The sequence below is a fragment of the Siniperca chuatsi genome, linkage group LG17 (assembly GCF_020085105.1).
Source record: "Siniperca chuatsi isolate FFG_IHB_CAS linkage group LG17, ASM2008510v1, whole genome shotgun sequence".
Taxonomy (NCBI): domain Eukaryota; kingdom Metazoa; phylum Chordata; class Actinopteri; order Centrarchiformes; family Sinipercidae; genus Siniperca; species Siniperca chuatsi.
The window spans coordinates 25,315,869-25,333,735 of record NC_058058.1 but is presented as its reverse complement, the minus strand read 5'-3'; the positions used below and the strand labels follow the sequence as shown (position 1 = coordinate 25,333,735).

The 17,867-nt window shown below is 42.0% G+C and overlaps 2 protein-coding genes across 12 annotated transcripts in view; one reads left to right on the top strand and one right to left on the bottom strand.

Annotated features, from left to right (window-relative positions):
• Positions 1–1,286, bottom strand: part of anln (anillin, actin binding protein) — a 15,894-nt gene extending 14,608 nt beyond the window's left edge. For 4 of the 8 annotated variants that reach the window (XM_044171512.1, XM_044171515.1, XM_044171513.1 and 1 more), the window contains exon 1: positions 1,067–1,285. In XM_044171512.1, the coding sequence (XP_044027447.1) occupies positions 1,067–1,084 (18 nt within the window). In that variant the 5' untranslated portion in view covers positions 1,085–1,285. Of the gene's footprint in view, positions 1–1,066 lie in introns of all 8 variants that reach the window. The other 4 variants (XM_044171518.1, XM_044171520.1, XM_044171516.1 and 1 more) reach the window with 2 other exon arrangements.
• si:dkey-222b8.4 (uncharacterized protein KIAA0895) lies at positions 726–17,867 on the top strand. 4 transcript variants are annotated; one of them, XM_044171522.1, is made up of 8 exons: positions 2,732–2,891; positions 2,984–3,063; positions 4,263–4,936; positions 7,467–7,610; positions 11,733–11,865; positions 12,168–12,473; positions 12,697–12,794; positions 16,139–17,867. In XM_044171522.1, the coding sequence occupies exons 2-8, from the start codon at positions 3,039–3,041 to the stop codon at positions 16,295–16,297; spliced, it is 1,539 nt and encodes a 512-aa protein (XP_044027457.1). In that variant the 5' UTR covers positions 2,732–2,891; positions 2,984–3,038; the 3' UTR covers positions 16,298–17,867. The 4 variants fall into 4 exon arrangements, with proteins under 4 accessions (XP_044027458.1, XP_044027459.1, XP_044027457.1 ...); XM_044171523.1 differs by lacking the exons at positions 2,732–2,891; positions 2,984–3,063 and adding an exon at positions 726–877; XM_044171524.1 differs by having other exon boundaries at positions 2,730–3,063; positions 4,267–4,936.

Sequence of the window (17,867 nt, the reverse complement as noted above, 5' to 3'; positions counted from 1 at the left end):
CTAACTGTACATACGTTTTGGCACTGCAACATAGCTTGGGAATTCCTTAAGCAAATTTGTCTATGTTGTGACACAGAATCTGAGATGCAGACCTCTTTATAATTACACTCTTGTTGCTGTCAGACTTGCAATTAGTCTCTGGCTTTTTCTAATAGGCCAAAATATGCTGATTCTCCATCTTCCTGGACAACTGCTGGATAGCTGTAAACACAAATATGTGGAACAAGGCACAGCACATTGTCTGTCTCTATATGGGCTACTTTAACAAGCAACATAACAGTCCTTCTCCACCAGAGATAAAAAGGCCTCTGTTTGCTTGCCCTCTTTCCTTCCTCCTTTCTTTATATGACACTCCCTTCCCTTGGTCTCACACAGCCTTTCAGACAATCTGATTTACTGTGCTGCACGTTAACTGTGCAAGCCCCGGCAGCATTCCTGCAGCTGCACCGCCTACGGTCGCATTTAGCAGCATTCCTCAGGAATGAGCCACTCCTGCTTGTGGTTCCTGGATTTGAAATTTCAAACTCTACTGGCCAGGATACTGGAGTGACAAGAAAAGTCATCAGATATAATTCATTTCTAGTTTTGGCTTGCAACAACAGTATGAGCGCATTAAGGGGAGAGAATCAAGCCAAGAGTGTTGGACAAATTCCAGTGCGGACACATACCTTTGCCTTAAATGGAAACAAAGTCGTTTCATTTGAATAACGTTACGTTGACTTACTAATTGGTCAAGCATCAAGAGACCTACATATACTGCCTTTAGAAGCTTACGGTATTGCGGTATGTGTGGTTGCTGACGACTGACAAGACAAAGAAACAACACGTGACGGGTTTTCACTGGCCTCATTTCAATGTATCATGTATCACTATGGAAGTAAGTTAAAACAACGTAGTCTCCTGCCGCAACTAACATGTGTCTAATGACATTCTAAAAAATAGGAACTGTTACGTTAGGTAGGCTAGCATTAGCAGGTAACGTTAACGCATCTGTTTCGACTCAGCGTAAAACATTAGCGTTATGTTAGCTAACAGTTATCTAACGTTAGTTAGCTCGCCGACTCACCTCAGTAAATGGATCCATTTTGGACTGTTTATCCCCACTCGAGCAATATTTCAACAACTGGGTATTTTTAAAAACCGTGTACACCACTATGTGTACACAAACAGGGCGTAGTGAGGCGAGCTGAGCGGCTCTCAGCTTCTCTTCTCTCTTCTCGGCTCGGCTCCTCTTTGCACAAAACAACTGTTCAAATTTGAATTTCAGCGCTGCTCCTACTGCGCAAACTCCAATAGTTGAACGCAGCGCCCGAGAACCAATCAAAACCAAGCAGCATGGGTTTACACATGTTCAGCCAATCACAGCCTGGGTCAATGGAAAGAAGCTGTCACTTTGCAAGTCCAGACATCTACGAATCAGTCTGTTTATTCAAATGCTGAAAACAAACCTTTAACGTTAAAACCACAGACTGTATAAAGGGTTAAAACGCACGCTGACATAATACACAGGTTTAGTTTCAACTGATGTGATGAACAGAATTACAGAGTAATTTCATTACAGTAACGTAATGTAAACATGTAATTTTTCATTATTATTTCTGACTGATTGCTTTTTATATTATATTTGAATTTACATTATGTTTTATATTTTCACCGTTGTGAACGTCAACTGTAAACAACTGACATAAAAGTTGCTATGTTTCACCTTCATTCGACAAATAACACAACAGCCAAAAAACAACAACACAGTTTTGTCGCAGTGTTTGTATTTATATTTGATAGCGCATACTTTAACAGGCCGTATCATATTGATATATTATTTCTAGACGCAGAAGTAGATGCTTACAAAGATCACTTGGAGGAAGCATTTGCAGTATCATCCATTGCTAAACACATTAAGTGTTGTTGTTAACAAAGGAGCCACCAAATGAGATTTGCAGACATGCCACATAAAAGATCTATATTTTCTATTAAGAAGAAAAGGTTAGTTAAATTAAGTCAGGCATGGAGAAGATTAAAATGGGCACTAATATTGAATGTCAGAATGAATTTAGTCCATTGCTAGTCCCTGCAATGTAAAGAAATATAAGGTTCTAGCCTTTTGTTGCAGATTTTGTAAAGGGGTAAGTTACAGTGTTAGTGGGGCAAAGTCACGTGTCACTGGGATCTAACACCGAGTTACATTCTTCAGCATCATTAACCTCTGATCCTTAAATTAATGTTTTTTATATATCTCTTCCTATTGTTTTTTCCTGCCTTCAGTTTTACACATATTAGAATTCTAAGTATCTATGCACCATGCGCATCCAAATAAATAAAAAGAGTTATCTGGATTATCATAAACCATTTACAAATGCCAGCAAGACAAAACTACTGGCTACATTTTTAGTTTATTTATGACACTGCATTGAATTGCTGTGAAACATGACTTCATAATGTTTATGGGTGGGCGTTGAATTAAAGTTAGCAGGTGCAACCAGTCCATAGAAAAACTACAATCATGGCGTCTAATAGCAACAAATGTCTGAGTTTGAATAAAAGCAGTATTACATTTAATCCACTGAAAATGGATTAGTGCTAGGCCATGAATAAATCTACGCCAATCTAACGCCAAACCTTGATATTTCCTCTACGATGTCTATGGGCTAAACCTATTCAGCGGGACTTCATTTCCCATGAGTATCCATGTGTATTGCGTATGTAACCATCGAAACCATGGAAACAGATCAGTTAATGCAGAGCCTGTGTGTGCCGAGCAGACGGCTCGGCTCTTTCTTGTCAGTGTGGCTGGGGCTCGGTGTGGGCGGCTCGTTTAATGGCAGCCCAGCCGTTAAAAAGCTTTTTTTTTTGTTTTTTAAATATTCCCTGGTGTCGTAATGTAGTCACTACAGGTAACTCGCTTTCATCTTGGGGTTCTATTTGAGCAACATTAGCCGGCTAATGTAGCTGGGTTAACTTGCTAAGTAACGTTTGTATCCTTCAGACAGCACTGTGATATTTGAGGTTAACGCTAAACGTTACACAGACCTTCACAGAGGATGCTGGAGTCAATAAAAGTGACAGGTAATGTTGCATTTGTCTTGTGTTTCTCTTATTGTCCGGTGACTCTAGGTAGGAGCTCGTGCATTTAGCGGATTAATAACATATCAGGAATTAAATGTAATACCGTAATAATGGTAACTTTTCTTAAAACTACTGATGTGGCATTAGTTATCCTAAGTGGTAAGTTAGCTCAGTTAAATGTGATTCCCCAGTTAGCGATTCATTAACTTAACGAATATATTTTAGGAAAGCATGAATATATTCCTTATTCTCCGTTTACATTGTGTGTTGTAGTGCGTAGCGTTAACGTACTGTACCCTACGCATTTGCGTTGGAAAGACTGATGGTAGTCTGAAAAGCAGATTTCTGCTGAGCTTACTCAGTGCTGAATCATGCTGATTATTATTAATCATATGCTTTAAATTAACATTAGTGCTCTGATTAATGTCATGGATGAGACTGAGATGCTTGAGCATTGATTCATGTTGTTGTGCAGTTGCATTACGTTCAATTTCAGGACTCTGTTTGCTGTCATAAATTTGATTTCATATATGGTAACTGGTTTGAAAATGTATTTAATTAACTTTGTAAAACTTTCACACATAATTACTTTTTTCCTACAGTATAATGTGATAGTAGCCCATCACATCAGTTGAAGCTGAATGATGAGATACCCAGCTAATGTGTTAGGTAATAGTATTTGACTGGGTGGCTGAGTAAGGCAATGAAGCTCCAATTTGTACTTTCCCCTCTTCCAGTCATTACTGTGCTGCTGAGGTCATTAGTTTGTGCTCTCTGTGGTTACATGGATTCCGCCTCAGTGCTCCTGTCAGAACAGAGAGCCTGCTCTTACTCTGACGATGTTCCAGGTCACCTTACTGGAAATCGCAGTGGCCTGCACTCTCATGAAACTGAATGTTGCACAGCCTTGGACTGCTGACATAACAGAAATTCGAGACAACTCACATTAGGTTTATTTGAGTCAGATCACATCATTATGATTGTAGAAAAAGTGGGAAAAGACAGTTAGGGGTTAGGGTATCCATTTATTTAGTACCTTGTTTTTTTATAGCTTGGCATTGGAATAGATCTAATTTTATTCTGCCTTGATAAGAGGATTAGTCTATCTATAAAAAGTCTGCACGTGAAGGCGATTGTAAAGTAAGCAGCAAACAGATTCACTGTCCTCCCTTACTGGTCTCTCATCTTACTTCTTTCAGAAAGACTCCACTGGCCAGAAGTAGAAATGTCCAAAAAGTATATCTTAAACTCTGCTGACAAGGCACTGAGTCCAAGCCAAGTATACCTGGAGAAAATTTCTTCAGGTGTCCTCAAAGACCTCTTCAGCACTGGCTCCAGCAGCTACAATGTCCTGCTGCAGGCTGAGGAAGAGGAGAAGAAGAGCCCGAAGCAGTCCCCGTACAAGAGGCCAAAAACATCAGTGAAATGTGGCACCACATTTAGTAAAAGAAACCGTCCAGGCGTGGTTCCTAAAAAGGTACGTGCTCCGGAAGGTGGTGGTAAACCTGCACAGACAAATCGTGTCCTCTCAGGAAGCAACTCCAATCTCCCTAAACCAGCACGAAGCATCGCAGTTGTGGGCAGCACCATGAGCCTAACCCCTCGTACAGTTCCACAGCTCAGGAAGATGTGCATCCCCAGTTCCCCTCGCACTAAACTTCCCTTGTTGCAGAAAGCAGCAATCACGCGGGAAGTGGAAAATGCCAAGAAGCTCTGCATCCTTACAGCCATCAAGCCTTCTAATGTTGAGAAAGAGAAGGCCAAGTTTTTCAAGTCTGACTTCAACTACAATCCACAGTTTGAGTACAGCAACCCCGTTTCTCCACTTGTTCTGGCACGGCATAACAATGCCTCAGATCGCTTCCTGACAAAGGTAAGGGTGTGTTTGTGTTTGGAACAATTTCATTCTTTTGTTTTGGTTCATTTGGTCAGGTGAGAGCAATAACATTATTGAAATGCTTAAAGGTGAGGTCAGCGATTCTAATCCAATACACTTTTTGTAATATTCAGCGAATATCTCCTCACGGTCCACTAGCTGTCCGTTCTATGTGTGTGCTGGAAAAAACTTCGGTGTTTGTACACAGCCCTGGCAACACTATTCCAGTCAATCAGTCAAACCATGCTCACCAATATAGCGCCAATTCAGAAGTTATCTCATTGCACTTTTCCTATAGAGCAGGTCTAGACCGAACTCTTTATAATATTAATTACAGAGACCCAACAAATCCCACCATGAGCAAGCATTTAGCGACAGTGGCAAGGAAAAACTTCCTTTAAGAGGCAGAAACCTCGGACAGAACCAGACTCAATGGAGGGCGGCCATCTGCCACTGCCGTGTTAGGCACTCTGACCACTGCCTCTTCCTTTGCTTCTGCCAGCTACTCTCCCTCTTCCACATCCTCGCCCATGAGAAACGGAGCTACACCATGATAGTAATGAAACGTAAATAAAATCGGAGATACTTGGTATAAAAATATTTTGGTTTCTACGGCATGTATCACTGACGGTAGAGTATAGGTTACTGTTACTGTTGAAGTTACCAGCGATAATGTATTTTCATAGCAATAAAAATTGCTTCCCCTTATTGAGGCTAACTTACATTCAGGCAGCAGACACGTAGGATTCCACCATATTGCCCAGTTGTTAGTATCACTGCCTTGGCAACGTGCGTCCATGAATTTGGGGGGTGGAGCTTCTGAAGAAGCACTGAAGGGAGGGGTGTATTTGTTTTGCTGTTGAGTTCAAATATCATTCTATCTTTCTCCAGAATTGCAGACCCCGCCTTTAATAATCTGCTTGGCTTGCTTCCTAGCAAACAGCTATGTGATCATTTGGGGTGCGAACAGATCAGAAGTACTGTATCACGGTAAAAATGGAATAGAGAAACTCAAAAACCTGAAACTTGCTTGCATGCAAAAAGAAAGTACACTCAGCCAGTAAGTGCAAGATTCCACCGATTTCTGGCCCAGAGGCAGTGACAGATCATTCAGGCACTTCTACAACAATGTCCCTAGTGCATGAGGTTGGTGCTGAGCTGGCTGGTTTGAGACCAGCAACCTCCACATGCCAGTCAAGTTGGATACTGTGACCACGGAGACTTGCTGCCAAAGCTGTTTAGCATCAGGGCCTATCAGAGCTGATGCAGTGTGAGTCTGTTGTCCAAGTGAAAGTGGAAAGTGGCTGGGATGAATTAGTTCAGGAAACAAATGCACAAGACTTTGTTTAGCAAACACTGGAGGATTAGTTTAAAATGGCCTCTTAAATCAGCATTAACAGTATGAGTACATGTCCCGTGAGCAACACTGAAGCTGTAGATGAATCACACACAATATTTTCAAAACCAAGTTTTTGCCAAGACAGATTCAATTTCATGTTCTGATCAGTCACCCCACAAATTAATAAATAAGGGTACGAGATCAGACGTGTTTCTACTGAACAGGAAAACAGCCCTGTGGTGTTCTGTTGCAAGCTATTTTAGTAACACAAGTACACAGCTAGTAAGACAAGGAAAGAGTGAGGGAGCTCAACTGGAAATGCAGTAACATGATCCTGCAGAGGATGCTCATGTTTTGTTTTGTTTTTCCTGGAGTCTGCCCTATCTTGTCATATTTTCTTCCTCTGTGTTGAACTTTTAAAGTGGACTGTCACTTGAATTACATTTGTCTTACAGTATGATATTTATGGCATTTGTTGGGGAAAATGGAGGACACTAGTACTCAATAGAGTAATAATTCATGTAAATGTGGAGCAGCCCTTCTAACATTAATTAATATTCAGCAAGAATTCATTCAATGTAAAGTAAGACTGTAAGATATAGTTATATAGAAGCACAACTTCAAAAACATCAAAGCTTAAAGTAGTGCGAGGAAAGACTACTGACAAGAATTCTTCTCTACATGCTAGACATGAATCAAAATTTAAGAGTAAAACAATCTGTCTCTTAAAAATAGGAAGTAATCCAGAGAAAGTCAGACTCACCAGCGTTTTTTTTTCACCATTATCACCTCATCATCAGCTACTAAGAATAAGTAGTTCATATCCATTAAGTGCATAGTTTACTGACAAGATGTTACATGGTTTGTGTGTAATGAATCTGTATCAGTCATGATAACATTGTAATCGCTGAACTAGGGGCATTAGAGATGAACAGTCAGATGACCAGACACATTGTAAACCAACACTTTATCCAGATTATCTATCCACTGCATTTGGAAGAAAAACTGAAAGTGAGCACACTTGTAATGTTACATCCCCTGTTTGTGTTTCTTGTCGTCGCAGTTATCTCTATCTCGCAGTAAGTACTGTACAAGTACTGCTTGTCCAAAGCATCAACAACAGAAGGGGTCAAAGACAGTCATTAGTCACGGGCAGCTGTTACATTACCAGTTTCTCATCTCTTGCAGGCAGTGCACATCATGGAGCTAGCTCTTCAGCGATATGGCTGCTATGAGAAATTTGAACAGGTCACTGGCGGCCACCTCCTCACCAAGAGTCGCATCTGGCACAACGTCAAGAAATACATGGAGAAGGAAGGCTGTATGGGGGAGGTAAGAGGACAAGTGACTCGGGGTTATTTGATGATGAAGGAGATGCATTGCTTTTTATTTACACTGGTGTTGTAGTTTATATTTTCTCAGAAAATTTTCTCTGTTTGATTCAAACACAACAACAAACACAACACAGTGTGTCTCTGTGGCTGCACTCAGCATTTCAGAGCAGCAGACAGCAGGGCATCAAAGTGAATGAGCTCCAGGGAAGAGTGAGACCTTCACTGAAGTCATCCTGCAGTTTGCTTGTGCAGAGCTGCATTAATGTAACCATCAACACAGACATGTTACATCATCAAGTTAATAATGTTCCACTGAACACATTACACCACATATACTGTACACGCACCTTGGGTATGCTTGGTAAAGTCCTAATGGGTTTAGACATACTAGACAGTAGAAAGAAAATACAAGGGAGTGAATAGCATTAAAGGAGAAATCCACCGAAAAACTCTGTAAATGATAGAAGAACATATTTCAGTGGTTTTGGAATAACTCAAATGATACTTTCAGAGTCTACATAGCCATAAGGATCTAAAAGGGTTTGCACAACATCAATTTTGTCATCTTCCCAAAATTCTCTGTGAGGGGTCCACACTGACACATTTGCAGACAAATGCAGCCCAAAATTTAGGAACTGCATACGCAGACACCAAATGCAGTATAAACAGAACACATCCACGTAGCATTATTTATTTATTTAACTATTCTTAACAACATTGTGTATTAAGTATTAAAATTAAGAGATGAGAAAGTATCATGAATTTACAACTGTTCATGTCATATTGGCAGGCAACATTAAATTCAGTTTTATTTATACAGCCCTGGCAACACTATTCCGGTCAATCAGCAACAGGGGGCGTTCATGCTCGCCAGGTTGCAGGCTGCTGGAACCAGTTCAATTCAATTCGATTTTATTTATATATCGCCAATTCATAACAGAAGTTATCTCATTGCACTTTTCCTATAGAGCAGGTCTAGACTGTACTCTTTATAATATCATTTACAGAGACCCAACATTTCCCACCATGAGCAAGCACTTGGTGACAGTGGCAATGAAAAACTTCCTTTTAAGTGGCAAAAACCTTGAGCACAACCAGACTCAATGGAGGGCGGCCATCCGCTGCTGTCGTGTTGGGTTGAGAGAGAGCGCATACAATAGCACAATGCAAATTCCACATAGAACTTAAAAAAATAAAATAATGTAATGGCAGTGGTATATTAATAAAATAATAATAGTAATAATAATGACAGGAATAATAATGATAATAATAGTAAGACTAATATAATATTATAATAAGACTAATTATAATAATTGTAGTAGTGGTTGTCGAGCAGGAACAGAAGGTGCCTTGCAATTATATATCCAGACTCTACAGCTCCGGAGACAGAAATATCTGCTCAGAGTGACAGAAGGAGAGAGGAGAGAGACGAAAAGCCCAAAACTACGGGAGAGAGAAGATCTCGAGTTAGTAACATGCATTAATGGGTTAATAATGCATAGAGAGAGGGAGAGGAGGAGAGAGGTGCATCATGGGAAGTCTCCCGGCAGTCTAGGCCTATAGCAGCATAACTAAGGGATGGTTCAGGACTCACCTGAGTCATCCCTAACTATAAGCTTTATCAAAGAGGAAAGTCTTAAGCCTACTCTTAAATGTGGAGATGGTATTTACCTCCTGAACCCAAACTGGGACCTGATTCCACAGGAGAGGACCTTGATAGCTGAAGACTATCCCATACTACTTTTGAAGACTCTAGGAACCACAAGTAACCCTTCATTCTGGGAGCGCAGTGTTCTAGTCGGGTAATAGGGTACTATGAGCTCTTTAAGATACGATGGTGCCTGACAATTAAGAGCTTTATAAGTGAGGATTTTAAATTCTTTTCCTGATTTTACAGGGCAGAGAAGCTAATACTGGAGAAATATGATCTCTTTTCCTAGTTCTTGTTTGGCAGCCTGATAATAAGGAATTGCAATTATCCAGCCTAGAAGTAACAAATGCATGGACTCATTTTGAGACAGGATGTTCCTGATTTACATAGGTGAAAGAAGGCAGTTGCTGAAGTTTGTTTCATGTGGGAGTTAACTCAGAGGTTCCTTACGGTGGTGCTGGAGGCTAGGGCAATGCCATCTAGAGTAACTATATCTTTAGATAATGTGTCTCGGAGGTGTTTGGGACCAAGTATAATAACTTCAGTTTTGTCTGAGTTTAACATCAAAAATTTTTCTTTATGTCCTTAAGGCATGCTTGAAGTTTAGGTAACTGGCTTGTTTCATCTGGCTTGATCAATAGATATAATTGGGTATCATCTGCATAACAATGAAAGTTTATAGAGTGTTCCCTAATAATATTGCCTAGAGGAAGCATATATAAGGTGAATAGAATTGGTCCAAGCACAGAACCTTGTGGAACTCCGTGACTAACTTTGGCATGCACAGATGATTCATCGTTAACATGTACAAACTGAGATCGATCTAATAGATAGGATTCAAACCAGCTTAGTGCAGCTCCTTCAATGCCAATTAAATATTCCAGTCTCTGTAATAGGATGCGATGAGCAATGGTGTCGAATGCAGCACTAAGATCTAACAAGACAAGTACAGAGACAATTCCATTGTCTGATGCAATTAGAAGGTCATTGTAATTTTCACCAGTGCTGTCTCTACACTATGATGCACTCTAAATCCTGACTCAAAATCCTCAAATAAACTATTATTATTTAGAAAGTCACACAACTGATTGGCGACTGCTTTCTCAAGGATCTTAGAGAGAAAGGGAAGGTTAGATATAGGCCTATAGATATATATATTTTTATATTTCTAGTAGGTTATTTCACCAATTTAATTTTACTTAATTTAATTGTAATTAATGATTCATTTCTTACACTGCACTGTAACTTTTACTCTTTTATCTTGTTTTTATTTTCTATTTAACTCTTTTTAAGTCTTTTTACATGACTTTTTATGTTGCCCTATGTTGCTTTTATGTTTTATGTAAAGCACTTTGAATTGCCTTGTTGTTGAAATGTGCTATACAAATAAACTTGCCTTAATTCCCCACCTTATTTTAGGCCTTTAATATACCTGGGCGGCATTGCGTCATGTGATCGGCTCTTCTGATCGGCCTTTATAGAGACCACCGATCAAACTTCTTAGAACGAATATCAGCCGATTACGATCGGTGGCCAATTAATCGGAGCACCCTTATTTTATAGTTTATCTGGCCCTTTACAGAGACTGGTATGTCAGCCTCTCAAAAAATTGTTCACAATAATGTGAACCCCCTATTGTTTTTGCATGGTCTGGGTTGCAGTGGAAGTGACCAGAATTAGCCAGGCAAATGTACTCTTTACTCTTCATGCTGTGGCAAAAAGCAGGCGGGAAAGGAAGCAGTGTGTGGGCAGAGTCACATAAATAGCTGGAGATTCCGGGGCTAGCAGTCTTATCAACAACATTCCACAAGTTGAAAACTATACACCTTTACTAACTATACACACATTTACATAGCATTTTATTGTCATTATCCTCTGTTAATGGTATTAATTGTCGTGCAACAAGAAACAAGAACATAATTGATCAATACTTCCTGAACAACAGGTCAGTCAGACCCCCTCTGTCGAATTTGCTGGACACTGGAGAGCCTCGCTCTTTGAATCAGATTGAACTCTTTGTAAGGCAGGATCATGTCGCAACAGGAAGTTAACATGTTAGGATGTAGTGGCATCTAGCGGTGAAAGTGCAGATTGCAACCATCTGAATACTGCTTGCCTCACCCTCCCCTTCCAAGCATGTAGGAGAAACTACAGTGGCTGCGAAACTCGTGAAAAATGTGAAAGGCCCTATCTAGAGCCAGTGTTTGGTTTGTCCATCCTGGGCTACTGAAACATGGCGGTGCAACATGGCAGTGCAACATGGCGGCCTCTGTAGATATAAAGGGCTTATTCTAAGGTAATGAGAAGACAATTATTGTGATTATACACTAATGAAAACATACTTATGAATATTATCGCCATATACCGCAAATAGAGCTCCCTAAATCTTACACACTGCTCCTTTAAAATTAAATACACCAAAAATGTAAACAGCAAAAAAGTAACTTTGAGTTCTATCTGTGTTGATAGATCGTAGTCCAGGTGACAGATGACCTCCTGTCCAGAGCCTCCATGACAGTGGTGAACAGCAGACCCACACTGACCATCAACATCTCCACTGCCCGAGAACACTGGCTGGAAGGCATGCTGAGGCATGAGATTGGTGGGTACAGTAGCTCTTATACAAGTTTTATTCTTCACGTGGGGCTCCTGGGGGTCACCAGCTGAATGGAAAATCATTTAAATTCAGCTGTAATGCAGTTCATTAGAAGACATTAAAAAATGACTTCTCTAATCAGATCTGATTGGCTATCATCCAGTATCTACTAAGAGACTGTTATTGGTATTGATGCACCCTTATCAGTAGACCATTGCATGGATCTAATTGATGTTACTACTAATGAAGTTGGCTATGAACTCAAATACAACTATATACAGTAAATAGTCCTTGTCTCTGTCCCCCAGGCACACATTATTTCCGTGGCATCAACAACTGCCACCAGCCATGGAGCAGCAGCATGGGCAGGAAGAAGCACAACCTGAAGCCTCTGAACCCCACAGAGGAGGGCCTGGCCAGCATCCACAGTGTCCTGTTCCGGAAAGACCCCACACTGTGGCGCGCTGCCCTGCTTTACTACACCGTCTACCAGGCCAGCCACATGTCCTTCTCGCAGCTCTTCCACAATCTGGGACGCTTCGTCCAGGACCCCAATACCCGCTGGGACTACTGTGTCCGAGCCAAGAGAGGCCAGACTGATACAGCACAGCCAGGTCACTATGTCACTAGATAGGGTTTAAGATTCAAAAGAGTTTGCTGATATATGCAGCCAATGATGGCCTTTATTTCACATTTAATGCAGAGTCAGACAATCCAACACTGCTTGTCTTAACCTGAATTGATTCACATGTGATTAGTTCAAAATAACATAAAATATTCATCAGCCTTTTAAAATTCATACTTGTCAAACTTCTTTTCTGACTTCTGACATTGCAGGGTGCTTCAGTAAAGACCAGGTCTACCTGGATGGCATCCTGAAGATCCTTAGATACAGAGACAAGATCAACTTCCCATTGCTGATGGCTCTAGGAAAGGTGAGGCAGCTCATCTTGCTCTGTCTGGCAGTATTAGTCAATTTACTGATTCATTAAGTAGCAGCTACATTGAATAACTGATTCCTGAATGCAGAATAATCAGGCTTGAGTGTTAAGAAAGGTGGTAGGTAAAGAGATTCAGCATTACCTAAAGCCCATGACCATAGGTACGGGTTGGAGCATAAATCGACTGGTAAAGCAAGAACTTCACCTTCAAACTTTGCTTCTTCCTTACCACAACAGTCCGGCACCAATCCACCTGTCGATCTCACGATCAATCCCCCTTTCTGAACAACAAGTTTCTGAATTTACCACCACAGCATTGCACACAACAACCTACAAAGTGATAAATACTAGTAGTGAACTTGTTCCTTTGATACCCTCCACTGGCAGGTACTTCTCTTTCCATCCTTTTTGGATGCACTCATTTACAAGAGACTATTTGTATGGCTTCCTCTTGAATGTCCTCAGCTCCAACATAGAGCAATGATGATGGATTCTCAGTCATGGTTTGTCAAGTACACAGGGAACACAAGGAAATAAGACCCAAACACAGACACTGAAGTAGACCTGGTGAGATTCAGTGATTTATTATGAGGAGAAAGGCTTACATGGAATCCAGGCAGGAAATGGTCACAACCAGAGGAGCAGTCCAACACTGGCAAACAAATCCGATGGGTAACAAGCAAAAATCCTAAAGTTCAGGAAACACAGTAATAATCCCAAAACACAAGAAACACTGGAAAGGGCTGGAATGCTTGACACAGACTGACAAAGACGAACTGGCAATGAGGGAGTGAAGAGACAGAGACTAAATACACAGGTGAGGGCAGGATAACTAGACACAGGTGAAACTAGTTCCGGGGCAAACAATCAAAGCTGGAGGGGAAAAAAAACACAAAGACAGGAAGTTAAGCTACACAAGACACATAAGGCAGAACACTTACAAAATAAAACAGGAAATAACTAAACTAAAAACCTCAAACCATGACATTCTCTGTATCAGAGTAGCAGATTCCTGTCTGTCCTGTCTATATCTGACTTCCCTGTCAGTTACGTTCCTATTAAAAACTACTTTCCTTGGTTTTTGGGCCCTCTTACTACTGCGGATAAATGATCCTGCTGTTTTTTGATTTTCCTGTCAGTGGTGTTATGTTTCTAATCTATGTATCTTCTCTCTGCCAGTGCTTCTACAACATCACTATAGTAGAAAGTAGCAGCAGAACAATATCATTGGTGACATTCAGTCGCATGAAATAAAAGTTTAACTACACAGAAGATGGTTACAGTTCAGACATAGAGTAAAATTAATGGAAGGCTGAATGTGTGGTAGTTTAGGTGTTGTCACTTCTTGTTTTATTTTGTAGTGTGTTCCTTCCCTGGTGTTTCTTGTGGTTTTTACTTCCTGTCTTTGTTTTCCCTCCAGTTTTGATTGTTGGTCCTTCCTTGATTGTTTGCACCTGTGTCTCGTTGTCTCACCTCCCCTAGCGTATTTAGTCTGGGTCTCTTTCTTTGTTCAGTGTTGGATCATCATTGTTACACATGGTGTTGTTCCAGCTGATTGATTCCTGCCTTCCTGAGTTTTTGTTCCTGACCTTTGTTTGTGTCGCCGTTTGGTGAACTTTTGTTGTACCTGGTTCCAGTGCCCAATTCCCTGGCAGTTTTACCGTGAGTTCTGTTTATTGGATTATTTGTCTCCCGTGGACCTTGGTTGGATTTTGGATTTTGTACTTTGCCTGCTCCCTTTTGGACTGTTTAGCCACCTTGGACTTACTTCCCTGTTTCTACCACTACCAGCCGGTAACCCACTTCTCTGTTACCTGTGTATTACTGGTCTGCCTACCGGTCTGTCTGCCTGTACCTACTTGTAAACCACATCAACTCCAATAAACACTGTAGCCATCCGGCTAGTTCACCCTGATACCGCTTCCTGGTCATCTGCCTTTGGGTCCACATACCACTACACAGCACTACATATGACAGAATGATCCAACCAATCATGGACCCAGCAGAGTTGTCCAAGGAAGCGGACCAGATGGTCCAAGATCTGGTGCGCCTAAGGGACATCTGGGGGGAAATACTTGACCCGCAGAGAGGCAATCAAAGGTCGGGTTGAGACTAGATTATCAACATCACCTGGGCTGAGGAAGGACATCCCTGGGTGGCTCACGAACTTCCTTCGGACCCAGACACCCCAGCCTGCAACCCTGCCTGTTACTCCTCAACCGGTCCCAGTCCCGAACCCATACCTAGGCACCCGCCTGGCTCTCTGGGGTCCTCGCAGCCATCGGACTGCACCCCGGCCTGCCAGCCATCAGCCTGCACCCCAGCCTGCTGGCCCCCAGTGCATATCCTTACATACTTACCTCCTACGTGCTAGTCTCCAGTCAGCATCTCAGCCTGCAAGCCAGGAGGCACCTCAGTCTGGTGCTTTCTCTGCTCCTTACAGGAAACACTCCAGGAGGAAGCATGGCTCCCACAGTTGCTCGCCTACCCCGCGGACCAGCAGCCCAGCTGCGGCGGCCTCCGGTCCCAGAGCCCCGGTGGCCTCCAGTCACAGTTGGATTGCAGCAGCCCCTAGTGCCTGGGCACCCTGCTGGATCGCAGTCTCCTCCTTTCCCGGCTGGATCGCAGCAGCAGCACCAACCCCTTGCCGCCGCTGGATCGCAGCCGCCTCCTGCCCCGGCTGGATCAGAGCAGCAGCCATCCCTAGTTGCCGCTGGATCGCAGCCGCCTCCTGCCCTGGCTGGATCGGAGCAGCAGCCATCCCTAGTTGCCGCTGGATCGCAGTCGCCTCCTGCCCTGGATCAGACCACAGCACGTCGCAGCACGCCACTGAATTTTCTGCTGGATCACAGCAGTATCCTCCTTCTCTGCTGGAGTGGCAGGCTCCGGGTTCCCGGACATCACTGGTTCTGCCAGCTCCTCTACCAGTCTCTCCATCACCGGCTCCCTGTCCTGTTGGGCCCTGATCTGGTTCTCTGGCATCCGGCGGGGTCCCGTCTTCACCGCCGGCCTCCTGTGACCTTCCTCCTGTACCGCCAGCCTCCTGTGACCTTCCTCCTGTGCCACCGGCATTCCGCCAGGCCTCCAGATGGTGTGAATCTTCATCACAGACCTCAGGAGATCAACTCTGCACGTGTCCAGCCCCCGGGTCGTCCGCCCAAAATCTACCACTTGGCCCTTGTAGTCTTGTTTAAATTCATTTAAGTTATTGATTATTGTGGTTGCATTTCCCCACTGGTTCTGATGGTTTATCATGATTTAATTTTTAGCTGCAGTGCAGCAGGTTGCTAATTCTGTCTCTTGTCTATTTGTTGTCTCTTGTTTTTCTGTGGGCTAAGGTGTCATTTGAAGACGTGGACCGCCTGAAAGCATTGGCTCAGATGGAGAACGTCCGAATCCCTCACTTCATACAGGACCAGGAAAGATATGCCGAGCAGCTTACGAAAATCATGACGTTCAACCAGCTGACTGACGAGGAGCTCAAGACCATTGTCTGAGCCCATTCCACGCTCCTGCACAAACCTGATCACACGTGAATAAATTCACACCACTGCCAGCCATGGCCTGCATGCCTCAATACCAATACCAACACCATCATTGTGCATGGTAGCAGAGTGTGTGACTTGTGCAGCGTACTGTATTGCATGTAGTGTAGAGTTGTGTTAGACAGGATACATACATTTAATCTGATAATTGCTTTTAATTAAAAATCTGTTACTGCCCAGTCATTTCTCCACTGATACAGAAGGGATCACCAGAGAAACATTTCAGTGCGTTGTGTTTAAGGCTGGATGTAGTTTGAACATTTTCTTTACCAGTGCCAATACAATACCTGGATTGCTGTATCCATAAACAATGGTACTTTTTCAATACCTTACTTTTCTTTTTACCAAGCACTTAGTGCCAAAATTTTTTTACTTGACAGTTTCTGAGACAAGATAATAGTTTGGTTTGTGGTGCGATACCCATTCTTAGGTTTGGGAGGATTTTCATTAGTAGCTACAGTAGCGTGGTTTTCAAAAGAGTTTTAATATCCCATGATGTCCTAAATTAGAGCCTGACTGATCTTTTTTTTTTTGGTCTTGTTTTCGGGTTGTCCGTCCCATTCTCGTGAACGCTATATCTCAGGAACGCTTGGAAGGAACTTCTTCAAATTTGGCACAAATGTCCACTTGGACTCAAGGATAAACTGATTATAATTTGGTGATCAAAGGTCAAGGTCACTGTGACCTCATAAAACACATTTTTGGCCATAACCCAAGAATTGCTGACCAAATTTCACAGTTGGTCGGAACCTGACTAGGTGACACTTTTGACTCAAAGGACAAAGGTCTAAGGACTAAATAGGTTTTTAGCCATAATTTAAGATTGAATTGGGCAATCCAGATGTCACACATGTTGACTGGGACGACACAATGAGTAAACAATAACTAGCACAGTACGGGCTTTCCTCCATCTTGTCCTTTCACTTCCTGCCTCATTCTGTATTTCGACCGTCATCAGAATAACGTGATTGCAAACAACGTATTGGAGCGCACCTAGCTACTCGTGATCCTGTGAATGAGTGAGTTTGACCTACAGCTCATAGAGAGGCTTTGCATCTTAAAATGCCAGGAGAAAACAAAAGCACCACATTTTGTGGAGCTATACTCTATAAGAATCCATCTTTACATAGTAATCAAGTACATGTGTACCTATTTAGCCAGTACATCTATGATAATCCTTCATTAATCAGTTCAACAATGTATATTCACTGGAATCATACAGTTTGTATCATCAATATAGTGATAACTTCCATTTAGCCAAAAAATACATTGTATAGCTTTTATTCAATTCCTTCCAAGTATTCATAACATTTATTATGAGTCTGGACAAACATGGATGTAAACTGCAACTTGACTGGTTGGCGGAGGCATACAACCGCAGGGTGGTAATTTGAGTTTAAGCTTATATTGATATTTGAGACATAACAAACTGTATGTCAGCCGATATTTGTTTTTTAACACATTAACAAACTTATTTGATAAGGATACCTTAAATTTGGTTATTAAAGAATTGTGACCAAGA

Bases quoted from the DNA above. Each gene is read 5' to 3' on its own strand.
- si:dkey-222b8.4 (XM_044171521.1), top strand. From the start codon at position 2,816: ATGGCAGCCCAGCCGTTAAAAAGCTTTTTTTTTTGTTTTTTAAATATT. The intron at 7,611-11,732 runs GTAAGAGGACAA...CTGTGTTGATAG, and splicing joins AGGAAGGCTGTATGGGGGAG to ATCGTAGTCCAGGTGACAGA. The intron at 12,795-16,138 runs GTGAGGCAGCTC...CTGTGGGCTAAG, and splicing joins TGCTGATGGCTCTAGGAAAG to GTGTCATTTGAAGACGTGGA.